General features: G+C 38.2%; 2 protein-coding genes across 6 annotated transcripts; one reads left to right on the forward strand and one right to left on the reverse strand.

Annotated features, from left to right (window-relative positions):
- Positions 1-7,509: 7,509 nt before the first annotated feature.
- On the forward strand, positions 7,510-9,400 carry LOC126783800 (classical arabinogalactan protein 9). The gene is made up of 2 exons (XM_050509335.1): positions 7,510-8,147; positions 9,009-9,400. Exons 1-2 carry the CDS (start codon positions 7,617-7,619, stop codon positions 9,090-9,092), a joined length of 615 nt encoding a protein of 204 aa, XP_050365292.1. The 5' UTR covers positions 7,510-7,616; the 3' UTR covers positions 9,093-9,400.
- A 2,453-nt stretch (positions 9,401-11,853) lies between these two features.
- Positions 11,854-13,934, reverse strand: LOC126783790 (negative regulator of systemic acquired resistance SNI1-like). 5 transcript variants are annotated; one of them, XM_050509325.1, is made up of 6 exons: positions 13,615-13,934; positions 13,182-13,275; positions 13,004-13,084; positions 12,840-12,925; positions 12,301-12,433; positions 11,854-12,167 (listed from the first exon to the last, which is right to left on the reverse strand). In XM_050509325.1, the coding sequence occupies exons 1-5, from the start codon at positions 13,632-13,634 to the stop codon at positions 12,418-12,420; spliced, it is 297 nt and encodes a 98-aa protein (XP_050365282.1). In that variant the 5' UTR covers positions 13,635-13,934; the 3' UTR covers positions 11,854-12,167; positions 12,301-12,417. The 5 variants fall into 5 exon arrangements, with proteins under 5 accessions (XP_050365282.1, XP_050365281.1, XP_050365280.1 ...); XM_050509324.1 differs by having other exon boundaries at positions 11,854-12,172; XM_050509323.1 differs by lacking the exon at positions 12,840-12,925.
- Between the last annotated feature and the right edge of the window lie 3,135 nt (positions 13,935-17,069).

Below are 17,069 nucleotides of genomic sequence, written 5' to 3' on the forward strand. Positions count from 1 at the left end.
ACTTGCGGTGTCGACTTCACCTGCCCAAATACCTATCACTTTGTTAGTGAACCTTAGTTCATGTTGGATCACTTCTTTCCATTAGGCCAAAATTATTACATTGATATTTCTCAACGAAGTATGGTTCGATATCAAGACTCAATATCCTACATCCTCATGTGGTTTGTATTTATAGAGATCTCTGTATTTGCAAGGATTTGTTCTAACATCTGAGCCGTCCCCCAGTGATAACCAAAATCGAGTAAATTCTTATGAGGCGGATTTGAGATTATGGATCAGTGGATCCAATTGTTCCAAACTCGCTTTCTTACTTTAATCGAGTATATATCGAACATAAGGTGGTCTCCCCCTCTTCCTTGGAGAGCCACGGCCTATGACACCATATATGCCACTTTATGGTGTCAACATGTCACCATCTATGGTGGCAACGCAATGCCCAATTCTTTTTTGGTGACGTCATGTCCTCTTCTTAGGACATTGAACCTTTGATCTCATCAATTTGTGCAATAGTGGGGATCAACATGAGACACAGTGGGGACAAACCACGACAATTCATGTTGTTCCACTTGAACATTCTTTGTACTTATCTCCCCCTAACGACGGGAAAATTGTCTCATTAAAGTGATATTCCACATATCTAGCGGAAAAAGAGATCGCTTGTCAAAGTTCTAACATAGCGGACTATCTGGATGCTCGTCTCCAATAAGAACACTTATTCACATTAATTGGCTTCACCATTGTGCGATGTGGCTCGCAATTTGGCACGTAGGTTAATCTAGTTGAGCTCAAAGATTGTAGATCTGTGTCAATCCTAGCGAGCTCAAGTATTTCGATCCTTCGATGTTATGGATTGTAATTCCTTTGAAAATAATTAAGGTGATAGCCAAGAACTAGTGAGTAATAAGTTGTGTGTGCAAAAATTAAATTACCCTAAACGGAAAGATTGGTGTTCATTACCATTTACCAATATCAAGACTAGTACTTTAGTCATTTTCCGTGAAACCAAGTGAGTTTGTAACTAGTATAAGTAACATTAGTTTTAGTAGTGAATTGTGTGATGACACGTGACCAGCGTGTCGACACATTAACCAACATCATAAATTATTTAAAGTTTCTACAAGTTGGTTTAATTAATCCACATAATTTTCGTTGGATTCAATCCTTAAACATAGTGAGAATACATGTCCTTTGCATAGGATGATTGTCGACTCAAATGTCACCCTCAAGTATAAGGGTCAAGTTATAGTGTAGTGGGATTGTGAGTAGGGGATGTCGTACCCAAGGGATTGGAAAAACCCTCTCTAGCTAGGAGAACTTAAGGGATGTTAAAAGAATATACAAATGTACAAGTCACAAACCAAGGCTCACAAGTAAACCAAAATTCATGATGGATATATGCAAGATGGTGTAGTGATTTAAATTTATTTCGGATATGGAGTTACTTATAAAAAATAAATGGCCACTTAAAATGTAAACTAGGCTATGCTAAACTAGATGTGATGAAATGGATGAGAGTTAAGACTTAAGGTTCCACCTCTAGCTTCTCTTGTGAACAATGATGCTACTAAATTGAATGATGTCACTCTAACTAGCCAATTTCTCTCCTTGTATCCCTCTCGGGTATGACAAGGGACAATCTCCTTTGTTGGTATCAAGCAACCCCTCTCGGATGTAGTACTTAACTACTCAAGTCATGCATATGAATCCGGTTAAGTATCAAATGCATTACCCTAAGTGCATAAAGTTTGGAGATGAAGAAATCATGCAAATCAACCATGCTTATCTCTAATTGATTATAGTTCACAACTCTAACATGCACATATGATATGCTATCATGCTTCAAACAACTAAGGTTAATCAAGTCTTAATAATTTATCATGTCATGGCAAACAATCATACATAAATTGATTAAGTTTAAGCATGAATGTTCAACTTTTGTATCAATCATACACATATTAGAGTGCTAATGAAAAGTGCATCAAACAAAATATTTATATCAATGTTATACAAGATTAGCTTATTAGTATGCTTGTAATTTTACGCGCATTTATGTTGTACAATATGTTGTAATGTACAACATATATGAGACTATTCCGTAATCTAAATCAAACCAGAATTATCTAAATCAAACCAGAATTATGGGTGAACGTACAACATCGTATAAGACTATTACTTATGTTCTTCTAAAGCAGAATGGGGATTATGAGTCAGCATTATAAGCATTACAGAATTTCGAACTTCAGAATAACATATTTAGACTTTAGAACTACGCTAGGATTTACATATGAACGTCGTATAAGTCAGCTTGCTACTTTTACGTAGCTAGATTATTAGTATGCTTGTAATGTACAATCCCAACATATTTCAATTTAGAGGTGGCAAACGGGTCAAAAAGCCCAAGCCCGGCACAGGCCGAGCCCATTAAAAATTGTCCCGACACGGCCCGAATCCGTTATTGTAATGGGCCGAGATATATTAGCACATGGACTGGGCCCAGCTCGAGCCCGTTTTGAGACAAGCACAGTCCGAGCACAATAAATTCATAGGCCGGCCTATTAAACACATAATTTTATATTATTTATATAAATACTTAAACAATTATCGCTATTAGACTTCAATATTAGAACTTTTAAATTAAAATCTCTTGATTATTTTATTGTTTTAACTACAATATTTCACAAATATTATCACAGTAGTGAAAAAAATGTCATTGTTTTGATATACGTAGTGTTTTAGAAATAAGATTATGAAATATGTTGTAGTATTTTATTTATTTTACTATTCTAAATAGTTATATAAAACAAATATTCTAATTACATATTTTTTTAATTCTAATTGTATCTTATAATGCTAATAGGCCGGGCCGACCCACTTCTTTGCCTGACATAAGCTAGAGCCCGGCCTGACATAGGCTTGGGCCGTGAACCGGACCGGGTTTGATGTTTAAACAAATGGACCGGCCCGAGCCCGATACGATAAATAAATGGGTCGGTCCGAGTACGGTTTTAACCCACTTAAAATTAGCCGAGCCGACTGTTTGCCACCTCTATTTCAACTATGCTTGTAATTCACAGTTCACTTGTAAGATCCTTGCGCTCATGTCGATTTCAAGACTCTGTATAAGTCAGCTAGCTACATTAGCGTAAAAGAGATTTTCGAATTAGAATTTGTAATTTCAAGTTTGAACTCTTGGGCTCTTTACTCAAAACTAAAAATCAAGTTTGAATTGATAAAAAATAGAAAAAATTCAAGTTTGAACAGTATAAAAATTATTTCTTTAATTGAAATCTTCGTCATTTCATCAACATTCCAACCTCAAAACTCTAAAATATAACACACGTACGATTGTTAAATCAATTATATATCACAAAACTTAAATTTTCATTTCCAACAACCTACCTTCATTTCGATCCCTTGCGAGCGTTCCAATGCTTACCTATTAGGATAGAGTGGTTGTTTTTCTATTTTTGTTCATTTTTTGGATGTCGGATCTTGTTAGCTTAGGTTTACGTAGACTTTGGATAGTTCCTAAGCGAAGTCTTGCCTTTTGATTTTTGTCCAAGTTTTTTTTTAATAGAAATATTAATGTACACGTACCAAGAAGGCAAGAAGATCAAAAATAGTCTGGAAAAAAAAATTATAATATACATCAATGTATGTTATACATCTCATATCTGACGGTCGATATTGTTTTGTGTGTGAAGTCAGAAAAATAATATCCGTTGTCAACCGTCAGATGTGGAATGTATAACCTACATTGATATATAATACATTAATCCGAAAAAAATTCATATTTTTTAGGGAGAAAGTCTAGAAACTTTAGTTCGATCTTCTATTTTCCTTTTAATTATGTTCAATAATGGGGATCGATCTAGTACCATAATGGCTAGAATTCAAGGATCTTCATAACCATCTCGGTACATATCAAATTTCCCTTTCAAATTATTGACACATGACCTTCGTAATACTAATCGCTGTACTGATTGATTACAAAACATGTTGGTTCAGGGCACTGATCACGGCGTGACAGCCACCTAGAACTGGACCCAAACTGTGATGGAACTCCAGCTAGCATACACGTATTATTTCTCGTATTTTCCTCTTGGTTCACAACATTCTTAATCAACCCAAACTTTGGTTCCAAATGTCTTAAACCTTTCTCACCAAACATTGGTATACTTTTAGGCGAGGGAAGACTAATCCATTGATACAAAATTTACGACTTCTCTTGGTTTTTTTTTAAAGATGTTCATTAATAAAAGCCTAAGATGGCCGATACATATACGTCTGTTATCACCTATTTCAGGATAGACAAACACTCATAATGTCCCTATAGAGCAAACCATGGTACATAAGAGAAACCATCTAGTTGTGATTTTCCACATTAACAAACAAGGCATGAGCCTGCATCACTAAGATGTTGAAATCTTATTACAAGATATAAGAATGAAAAAGTAAAAGGAAAAACAAAACGAAACTACGATAAAAGAAAAAGAAAACGACATTACTTAGAAAAAGAACCCTAAAAGCCCCAAAGCTTAGCCCAAGCCTAGGCCAACAGCCCATGCCCAAGCCTAACCTTGAGAAGCTCCTAGCCACCAAACAATTGGGGCCGCACAACACAGCCCCACTGTCCATCACCGTCGCAAATCCACTCTGACTCCAGCAAACAGTCTCCGATAACCCACACCACAGCTTGAGCAGTCTTATGCCGCCCTTGTAGCACCACCCCTGTCACCCATGGCAGGGTAGAAAACTAAAACCGGATCTGACGAGGGCGACCAGCAACCCTAACACCACAACAACGAGGACGTCCACCACGCCCCCGCCCTAGCACGATCTTCATCCTTCCCAAGAGAAGTATGCCGCCCCCATACGACCTAAGGTTTCTGATGCCTAGGAAGGCCCAGGAGACTCAGAGGCCCCCAAGTGATTCCGTCGATTTCTACCGTCACCTCCCTCACACGATCGCCGTTGAGAAGCCCTTGCAGTGTCACCATAAAACAAGCACGAACACTGCCCTTGGAAGAGCACTGCCACCATGGAATAACCATATCCGGATCTGAGTTTCTCCGTATATTACAGAGCCTCATCTATCTTTCCCGGCCTAGTGATCGATCGAGTTGGTTTGACACGACTTCTCTTGGTTAAGCTTGAGACAATACGAAAGTCACTCATTACAAGTGGATGGTGAACTTATTAATTAACTCCAAACTAAGAAAATAAAGATTAAGACAAAAAAAAGGACCAGTATCCAAAGGACCCAAAGTCCAAAATAAAATCGAACTCTAATAACTAAACCTAGTTTTAGTGGATTGTTCTAAAGTTGTTGTCGCTTAAGACCTAAATGGTGTACCACTTTGGCCTATGAAGCTCGGTTTTGCCAACTATCGTTTAATCGATCTATATTTACCATGAAAGTTAGGATAAAAATATATATATATATATATTTTTAAATGGGGTTTGGAACTCAACTTAGCTGGAGGCTCATCCCACACCCGGATAACTAATACTTACAACCAATAATATTATAATTGTTATTGTTGCATATTTGAACCATAAAAAATTAGATACAATTGAATATTTATTCAGCTGAGGATGTGTACATATCTCTAAATAGGCTGGGACCCAAAATAGATTAATATTGGTTGTGAAGAAATTACACAAGAATACATTCTACAAATAGTAAAAAAAAACTTAGCTTAGAAATCACAACTTCCACGGTCCCAACTGGCAATGGAGTCCTTAAGATCTAGCAGATATGAATTACTCCCCATCATAATCACTTATGATTGATCTGTAAACGGTAAATTAAATTAAAGGATGGTGATGCTTAACCTTAGCCACCTAATGAAGGTGTACAGTCGCCCATCAAATGATCGATTCAATCCATACACAACAACATAGTGATAATTTGGAGCACATGGTGATCACTTTTATGGTTCGAATATAAGTGGCATGCATGTTATGGTAGGGCACCAAGCCACCCAGCAATTGTGCGTAACGAACTTAAACAACTATATTTAAGTTATCTAAATGAGTCTGTTTTATTAGCTGCCAATGTCGAATATTGGTCTAGAACATTTGGCATTTCTAAATATCCAAGAAATACGTGCAACTATCTTCAGTGCCTTGTACAATATACTAAATCGATCAAATCTTATAAGTTATAACTACCGTAAATTCCCTATACTGTAACATGATGAGATGATCGAAATCCGGCTACTTATGCTAGTACGTCTACTTATCGTGCAAGTAAAATAGGATGGTTCGGTCGATCGATTGTACAATAATCTTTTATGCGGTTGTATAAGAGTTGTGGTACGTCTTGTTTGTTCTTATTGAAAAATTAAGTAAGGTGCAAATGAGAAAATGTGGAAACTGGTTCATAGTAGTTGTGGTATCACAGTTGTGATTTCACATCACAACCACCGTATCTTCAATGTTATTCCCTACCAAAGCAAGAAGAGAAAAGAAAGTAGTGTCCCATGCATACAATCATATTGATTGTGTATAATACACGTATTGATTAATTAGTTCAATAAGTATACGTAAATTATACCATGCATGTGATTAATTACACGTGAGTTTCAAGCATATATATAGAAAGCACCGAACTATAGATGGATATCAGAAAATGTACAAAACGTAGACTTAATAGTCTCTATCTTTTTTTCTAGTTCCAGAACATTTTTTATGTGGGATCTGAAGGCAAATCCGCGGAAGAAAACCCCATAATATTTTACGGTGGTACACCGTTACATACCAAAACAACATTATGTATACAACATTCGTTGAGCTTCTACTAGTGATCGAGTCGCGATTGAGTTTAAAACTTCAAACTGAACTCTAATTCTGTTATATATTGATCCCAGTTTGAATAATTAAGCTCTTTTTCTTCAAATATAAATTTACTAATACGGATCATTACAAATAGCATGCAGGATGTAATAAGATTAAGAAGTATAGACCAGCCTACTAATTTTACATAAATTCAAACCCTATATTGCTTAATTGAAGCATGCATAACTTTCTATGTATATACGGAAGGATCAACGTTCTAGGATCTTTTTTTTTTTGCTACGAAAGCATAAGAATCTATGTTAACATGAACAAGGTTCTATGATGATCATAAAACTACGTACGTTAATTCTATGATTTATGTTAACATAATATAGAGTATTTGAGCAGACATGAAGGGATCCCAGAGCATGAGTAGGTCTGTTGTTCACTATGCACCAAACACCAGAATGTAAAACCCGAAAAACCACCCAAAAATAATTAACCCTAATTCCCAAACACGAAAGTCCCATATCGGGCGTCAATAATCCTGATAGACCTTGAAGCCAATCCCATGGCAACAACTGGACCTGATCGGACGCTACAGATCGATCTGTTTGGTACCTCCTGGCTCTGGCTTAGGTTTAGCTAGCTTCAATCACCATTGAAATTATATATAAACCCGAACTTGCTTCAGTGCTTCTTCCCATAACGAGAACCCGGCTATTTAAAATCTTCCCCATAACGTCTCTCACCGTCAAACTCACTCACCCTACTCTCTCTCTCTCTCTCTCTCTCTCTCTCTGTTAATCCCACACAGAGAGATCGGAGACAACATGGGTCGCAATGCCTTGTTCTTCATAGGCTTCCTTTGCATTGCCATCGCCGGAGTCGGAGGCCAAGCTCCCGCCACATCACCCACCGCCACACCAGCTCCTCCAACCCCCACTACTCCACCTCCGGTCACCTCATCTCCACCCCCAGCTGCCACTTCACCTCCCCCAGTTGCCGCTTCACCACCACCTGTGACCACATCTCCACCACCAGCCACCACTCCTCCTCCAGTCAGTGCACCCCCGCCGGCCACCCCACCGCCAGTCAGTGCTCCCCCTCCCGCCACTCCACCACCCGCAACTCCTCCTCCGGCTACTCCACCACCAGCCACACCACCACCAGCAACTCCACCCCCAGCTCCTCTTGCATCGCAGCCAGCTTCCGTCCCAGCTCCATCTCCCAAAGTGAAATCTCCGGCTTTGGCTCCATCTCCTCTAGCTCTTTCACCAGGCCCACCAGCGCCTCCTGTCGGAGCCCCTGGTCCCAGCGGCATCGAGGCAGCATCTCCGGGCCCGTCTCAGTCGACTGATCAGGTACGTTCTCAATTAATCTCATCCCTTCATTAATGGCATGTGTTCTAACTTACCCCGCCTGTATATTAGTATATATTCACGCACACGTACGTACAGATCTGCCATCTGAGTCTCTTCATTTCATCAGTCGCATTGCTTCGATCTGTGTTTTTAGTACAAGGAAGACGACCATTATTGCTTAATGTATAGAGTATTTAGTATTTAGTAGGCTTTTCTAACGTAAGCCGAGATGAGACCTGCAGATCTAATTTGTATGTTGCTACAAGAGATATTACTTTGACCTTGACTCTTGTTCTGATTACGAACAAAGGGCCAATGGCAATGACCAAGTAGTCAAATGTCAGTGATAATTGGGCCAACTACCGTATATGTCAAAGAGAATCACAGATGTTTAGTCTCACTCGGGGTGAGATATGTTTTCCCATTATATGATTGGGGTTAAACTGTTAAAGGTTCGATCTTTTGGTACCATCAACCTCCAGTGGTCATATATAGCCATATAGGACATGAATTGGTTCTCTACTATACAAGGTTCTAAAAAACGCTAGCCGATAATCGGGCGGACAGTTAAAAACCAGCGCCCAGAGGATTAATCGGGGATTAATCGACCCAAAATCGCGGCGGCCAAGGGTCTCCGGACACCTAAGCGGCCCTAGGCAGCGATTTTTAGAACACTGCTACTATATATGAAACACCACGACATTTGAGATTTTATTTTACGACACTTAGCTTTACATTTGGGATCGATAGGACTGTTAAAACTTTATATTGTAAGTCGATCTGCGTACAATATATGTTAACTTAACCTTTTCGAGATGATGGGCCATTGAGTAACGCTTTAAAAACCTTTGATTTATGCAGAGTGGAGTAGAGAAGATGTGGACAATGCAGAAGATGGTTGGGAGCTTATTGTTCGGATGGGCTCTTCTCAGCTTGATGCTTTAGATCAATCATGGAGATACCTCTCTGCATCTCCAAGGATTTTCTTTTTGGATTCATTCTTACTCTACCGGTTTTTACATTTATATGATATGTTGGTTACCACTTGCCACTTTAGTCCATTTTGTATCTAAATGGGATTTGATCGCCAATGCTACTTGTATCTGAGCTATATACATTCTGTTGAATTCTTTGGGAGGTTTTTGAGTGGCGCTTTGTATTGTGACCATGGAGGAAGCAACAGTTGTTTTGTACTGGCATGGATTGTCCATCGGTAGTTACATATTGCTATATATTTCTCTTAGTAATTCTTTGCTTCCACTTCACAGCCCATGATTTAAATTCTGCAGTCGAACTGATATGAACTAAAACCGATCAATCTTCCAGTTTAATTTTAGAAGTTAAATCTTGCAATCTTAGAACTTAATTATACTTAATGAGTGGACTGGACTTCCCCATCCTAGATATGGGCCTCTAAACTTTGATCCTCAGAGAATGAACAGAAGTTCAAATGATTCAATATTGATCATTTTGGAGTTATAATTTGGAGATATAATTATCTCTAAAATCATATTGCTGTGAGAAAATTACTTAAAGTTCAAGCTTTGTAGTGTAAAGTCAGCACTTGCATTATGTAAGCAGTTGGGAACATGGCATTATGTCCACTCAGGGTTGGAGTACATACTGTCCTCGCCAAAATTTGCAGAGAAGCAATGCTTGCGATATTCGTACAACAAGCGACTAAACAAGACCCACAAAAAGCAAAGGTCGTGGAGCATCGATCAGTGGACTGTCCATGTCCATAGCCCGTTCACTTCCTCAATTAGATTAAAATGTGTGATGTGTCTCTACCATCAGAGATGGCTTGCAGAAGCATTTCGGAATGAGAAGTACGATATACACCAAGGGTTGGCCACAATGCTAATTTCATGAAGGGTTGTAGAAGCAAGAGAGGTAACAGCATGAAGAACACGGACAAAGTCAATTGTGTCTGGTTTACATTTGAGTCGTCTGTCTGTCGCAGCAGCCGGCAGTGGAGGAAATAGGATCGGAATTTGCTGGTTATGTTGGTCCGCAACAAAACCAATTAAGTAGTAAGCAATCTTGATAACTTTGTTATAATTATATATTTACCTAAACACGTAAAGGACCGCACAGCAAGCATACATGGTCTAGATAGGTTCATAGGTACGTATGAATCGAAAATGGAACAGACGAGCATAAGCTAATTAGGGCAGACGTGATTGATGTGGAACCACTGGACAATTCAATGTTGATGATAAGAGTGCATGCGCGCAGGACAACCGATCGAGTCCGTCCAGGTGCAAATTCCTCCATACATATATCACTTCTCCCCAGAAGTCTCCGGCAATGTCACTTTCTCCAAACCCTCGATGAATAATTTAGTTGCGGGGATTAGCTTGGCCCTGTACTTCTTAAGAGACTAGTGAGTAGTGAAGCAGAGGAAGAGCAGCATTCTGAAGACCAGTTTTGTACTCTATCACAACAAAAATAGCTAAAATTAAAACAATAGCAGACGACTGTACGCGTTTGCATCAGAGCATCAGAATCAAAGGTGGTAAAAAAGGGGTTTATCCTGTATATTTTATTTGGTTCTGGTTCTCGGTTCTTGTTCGTCAGCCTCAACTTTTTCACGGCTTGGTTTTCAATGGTGGTTTGTATGGTGCTGTTTTGAGGGAGATATTGTTTAAGGTTGCAGGTGTCCGTGTTTCTGATTTGTGTTATGTGATTCGATTTTCATATATCGGTCACTCGAGCAGCAGGGCTCAGATTTGTTACTTCTCACTACATGGCAGCTAGGGGCGATATATGGCAACTATAATGTTAGCTAGTGTGGATGGTGTGACACACAACTATAGGAGGGAAGCACAGTCCAGTTGCTGACCGCTTTGATCCTAATTATGCAACTTTGAGAAGTGAGATGATCGATTTCATTCTTTATTCTCAGATATATTGGTATACTTTTTCCATATTCTGGAATATCCATAGATTAATAGATAACGCTTTTAAGTTAACGGGTAGATTAATCGGTTTTAGTTTGGCATAAGTTCATGATGAAACATGTATATATTTGATAGTAAAATGTGAACCATTTGATAGTAGACAAGCTAGATGTGGAGGCAAGGTATACTATGAGAAAGATATAGCAACAAGCTAGGTTTCTACCGAAAGATAATCCCGTACAAATGAAAATGTAACAACTTTTTCCGTCACTCCATGGTCGCAAACTCGCAATACAAAGCTTCCACTACTAGCAAAAAGAGTCCTGACACTGATTTTAATCAGTGAGAATTAAAGGTATTTCACACGGATATCAGTGTCGGAAAGCTATTAGATACGGTGCGCATACGGAATGTCTATCGGTGTACTTTGGAGGGGGGCTAATAGCTATTAGGCACGGATTTTAAAGTCTGTGTGAGTTGTTGACGTGGACCCCATGAATATCCACGACCATACTCAATTTGTCCAACATGTTTTCAGTGTCAATAAATTTATTTATTCACACTGATATCTGTGTCATACTACAATACACACTGATATCAGTGTGATGTCATGAGGCTTAAATCCACACTATTTTGTGTGAGTAGTTATAATACATTTAAAAAAAATTATAACGATCTTTTACGACACGCTTTACACGCCATATACGATCTTTTACGACATACTTACCATTTTATAACGCACTATGCACGCCGTAAATGTCCTAATTTTAAAAAAAATCTAAATAATACCAATTAAATAGCCTGAAAACATAATAAAGGAATCTTTATTGAAAGTTAATATTCAACTCCAAAGTAATAATGATCTCAAATGTAAGAATTCTATAAACAAAAAATGGTCCTAATCGATCTACAGAGAACTACATTTGAAGTAATGAACCTAAAATATAAGCAATGACCAAAATATTATGGCTTCCTGATTTAATTCCAAAGCTGAATTGGAATCCTCTGCCTTCTGGAATACCCAGGTAGTGTGACAAGAAAGCTTTAAACCTTGATAAATGTTGTATAGGCTACAACATCAGGTTGGATGCCAGCTACACACATATTTTTCAAGAATCTGCACTGAAATAAATTGTTATGAGTGTGAAACTATGAAACCTTATATTCCCTTAAGAAGACATCAAATGAGAATGAGAAAAAAAACATTGAGCAAAAAAAAAAAAGAAATTCCTTAACCATTACTGTGCTACCTGCAAGGCACCCTGAACAGTCCTCTTATTCAACTCCAGGATTCAACGAGCTATAAATAATCTTTGTTTCTGAGGCTTGGAAGTTTGGTTTAGCAGTTGCATCAGCAAGGTTCTCTATCAAATGTTGGAAACCCTGCGTTAGCAAGAAACAATTCAGTGAAGGTAAAATTGGCAAAACGTAAGCTATCAGAATCACTTTCAAGATCAGAGCTCCCAATGAAAATAGATATAGCAAAACAAATATAAGCAAATTTTTTACGTTGATACCAAACCACTCACTAATGCAAACACCTTGTGTACATTCTAATGCAACAAGGTATGAATTCAAGAACATATGGATATGGACCAAACCATAACTTAATATGAATGATTCCTTACACAGAAAGGTTTTTGGAAAAGAAAAAGAACCACTACTTGACAAAGTACAGACAGAAGAGCTGTCACCAATGTCAACAAGTCAAGCAATGTATGTGCATAGATATGAGTACCTGCGGTAACAATTTAAGATAAACTACAGGTTCACATCAAATCGAACTTACAAAGGAGTCAACGTATCCCCCAGGATTATTAGCAGCCACCCTCTCGCTACTAGTGCTATCCAAGCTGAAAGCAAATGGTGACCAACCTTAAAAACAACAAAGATTGGAACAAATTAGGATAGCACATGAATCAGTTAAACATACATGGCAGAAACAAACCACACCTCATTCTCCACTATTAATGAAAGTTCACTGGACGACTTCATTTCATCAGCAGCAGCAGACAAATGCACCCAAGGAAAACACTAAAAAAGAAAGTCAAAATAATTTGTCAAAAAACTTTCACACAATCGATTCATACGAATCAAAAATCAACGTATCAGTGGGAGAGCAACTCATTACCTTATCCAACTCATTCAACAGCTTAAAACTTGCCATAGTCAGCTCCAGAGATTTCCCAATCCTCAAGATAGCAAATATCGACTCAAACCATTTACTGTACCAACAATTCAACACCAAACACAAAACCATCAGAGTCATCCTTCTCGGCCGGAGCCTACAAATATAGGGATGAATTGTGTACATGATGAGAATGAACTGTGTACAAATTTAAATCCAATCAGGAAGAGAATGAACTGTGTACATGATTGGTCAACTGTGTAGAGAATGAACTGGAAGCTAACACCTCCTAATAGCTTATACTCAATCAACAAATCCATCAAAAACAGAACAACAAATGAATAGTCCTCTTATTCAACTCCAGGATTCAACAAGCTATAAATAATCGAGCAATTTCTAAACTAATAAGGTCTTCAACTCTGAAACAGCAAATTACCTCCTATTTCGCAGCGGCATCGAAATCCGAGACGTCGACGGCGAGGTGCTGAGGGAGAACGATGGTGAAGAATTTGGAGAGTGCGGCGGAAATCGAGCACTGTTCGATCTAGAGCGAGAGCTGGAGGAGGGGATCGAAGCATACAGCGGCTCGGAGGACACCAGAGGTAGAGAGGTTGGAGTGAGGGAGGTTGGGGAAGTGGAGGAAGGTTAGGGTTTCTAGAGTTTGTATTGGAATGGGAGTGAAGTAGTCGAGGTTGAGGTAGCCGAGAGAGAGGGAGAGAGAGATTTCAGTGAGGCGGAGGTTATGGGGGAGGATGAGATTTCGTTGGATAAATGGGATTGGTGTGACACTCATTTTTTTTTATTCTTATCACAACACTAACTGATTTTTGTATGTATTTTTATCACAACACACTGATTTATATTTTTATTACACACTGATTTTTGTGTGTATTTTTATTACACACTGATTTTTGTGTATATTTTTATAACACATTGATTTTTGTGTGTATTCTTATCACAACACACACTGATTTTTGTGTGTATTTTTATCACACACTGATTTTTGTGTGTATTCTTATCACACACTGATTTTTGTGTGTATTGTTAGTCTAGATATTATGCGTGGGCTACGTATACTCATTGCATACGGTTAGTTGTGTGAGTTGGTATCTCACACAGATTTATGATAATCAGTGTGAGTAAAATCAGTGTGAGAGTTCTTTTTGCTAGTAGTGTTCCCCTCAAAAACCTCCCAGATGATTCAACAGAATGTGAATAGTTCAAACTAATATAGTGATGGTGATCAAATTCCATTTAGATACACCCATCTGTAAGTGGCTAGTGGAAATTAAATCATCGAGAGAGAATGAATGTATGCAGAAAATTCATGAAATTGCAAAGAGATATTTCCATGATCGATCTAAAACATCGAGCTGAGAAGGCCATCCGAGCGTACACAAGCTCACAACCGATACGTCGACTTCTGCATGCATTGTCCAGATCTTCTCTACTTTACTCTCATACTCTGCACAAATCAAGGTTTATATATAAGCATAGTAGATCGACTAATATATAGGTCTGCAGGTACATCCGAAATGTGAAACTTAATGGACGGTATTTATACGTGTACAAGCGTCGTCTGAAATTTTTTAGATGTTGTGTAATGGTCGATCAGAATATTTGCATGATAAAGTGAAAGACTCGATCTATCAGTACTTGAAATAATCAAATATATACCAATCAATACATTGATCATGCTATCAAAATATTATTTGTTGATTATGCTTCAATGAGTTCAAGATATTTGCTTCATTAATGAGAATATTTATGGCATGTTTACTTACCTGGAATGGAGTTGTATTCTGTTGGAATCAATTCCATTCCGGCGTTTACTTGCCAAGAGGAATGAAATTCGTGGTGGGGCCCACCTCTAAAACTGGAATGAATTCCGGAAGAGATCTGGAATTGTAATACCAAGGGGGAGGTGGGAATTGGAGGGAATGTGAGGGAATGAAAATTTCTTTCAAAAATATTCTTACCCCTATGACTTGAATATATTAGTTGTGTGTTTAGTTGGACATGTAGACAATACATAGTACCTTAATAAGCCTCTACTTAATTAACCATAGCTACAAAATGACCTACTTAAATGCATATTTTGATCAAGTGTTGCAAAGGAAACACTAAAGAGAGAGTTTTTTCCTATTTGTAAAATGGTATTTTGGTAATTAACTTAAATTTAATTATGATTCCTTATTGCAAGTAAACAATAACAATCGTAACTAGTTTCTTTCCTATTCCTCCGTATTATTACATTCCGTCTCACATTCCTTCTGATTCCTATTCCATATTAATTTCATCCGAGTAAGTAAACGTGCCACTAGAGTCAGAAATGAAGTGAACGCCTAGCTTTATGTTGTCAACCCAATTTAACATTTGCCTGTATGCTATATGAAAAATCTGTCAAATAGACTAATTAGTAATTTGTGCCTTAGTATTGGGTATTACCAACTTGAAACCAAAGGTGACCTAAACCCTAATATTCCTCTCTCCCCCTCTCTGACCTAGAGTGGTGGCCTCTTCCCCCTTCATATCTTCGTCTGGCGGTGTCGGGTTGTTTGGTTAGCCTTCTGGCTATGCCAACGGCTCGTGGCTTGCTGCTGGACGAGGAACAATTTCACTCATCAAGGCATTCTTAGATCTAGAATATTGGTTTTTAGCCCTTTTAACTTGGCTTGATGCTTTGGTCTTAATTTCATCACAAGAAGGTGGTGGTGGTGGTTTGGGAGTGGCGACTTGGATCCATGATACGTTTTTCAAACCTAGCGGGCATAAGTTGATGTTGGTTGTTATCATCTACGATTGTGTCATGTCAGGGTTCTTACGATGTTGATCCAAGCCTTGCTTCCAAGGAAAGCAGTGGCTTCAATCTTGGGGCACCGTGCTTTATCGGATTTTGTTTTTGATCGAAGCGGTATGGTCTCGGCGGCGGAGCTACACTGGCGTGTATGGTGGTCTGGCGGTGAAGATGACTAAAGCTTGGGTTGGGCTGGTTGGGTTGCAAGTTGGTTGTTCTTTCTAGGGTTTTGGTTGAGGTTCTATTATGAGTCAAGGCCCATATCTATATATTTAGCTTTGGTTAAATTCTATTTTGTTCCAGATTTGCCTTCATCTTTATGCATGGTAGATGATAGGCTTGGGAGTTGGTTAATTTGTTTCTAATGTGTAGTTTATCCTATGTGTCATTGTGAGAGTATGTTCTCACAACTTATGTTTCATCTGAAAAATGGCGGCGGAAAAGTATGTAATGGCTGCATTTGGTTTTAATTGTACTCGTTCTTAATTAATTTGAAAACCGTAATGATATTTGATTAAAAAAAGTAATTTGTGCCTTTAATTTCCTCTAACATCTCGCTCTTTTACACTTGAATAATCGTCACTAGTTTCAAACTAGTATGTAGACTGTGCTTTTCAATCTCATTTACACGGTCAGTAGCTGACAATGAAATTCATGTTCAACCACCATTGGATGTAAATCCAATAGTTGAAAACAAAATTACTTAATTTTAAAAAGATTATCCTTACTTTTGGATTTACATCAAATGGTAGTTAAGCATAAATTTCATTGTCAGCTACTGACTATGTGAATGAGACTATTGTTCTTTTATCTTGGGATTAAAAAAATGAAGAATTTTGATGATATCGAACTAATGGAGATATTTTTTTGTAGTGTATGTTATACATTATTAATTACGAACCATAAATAACTGAAATTGAATCAGACCAAGTACTAGCTTTAGCCACGCATGGTTATAATTAACTTTATTGAAGCTACTGGGTTTCGATCCGGCCAACAAGTGGTTTCGAGCTAGTCATATATACCGCACCATTGGCACCAACATGCATGGGATAAGCATTTCCCAATCTAGGGCAAGAATTTTGTCACGCCTA

This window comes from Argentina anserina, chromosome 2 (genome assembly GCF_933775445.1).
Source record: "Argentina anserina chromosome 2, drPotAnse1.1, whole genome shotgun sequence".
NCBI lineage: Eukaryota > Viridiplantae > Streptophyta > Magnoliopsida > Rosales > Rosaceae > Argentina > Argentina anserina.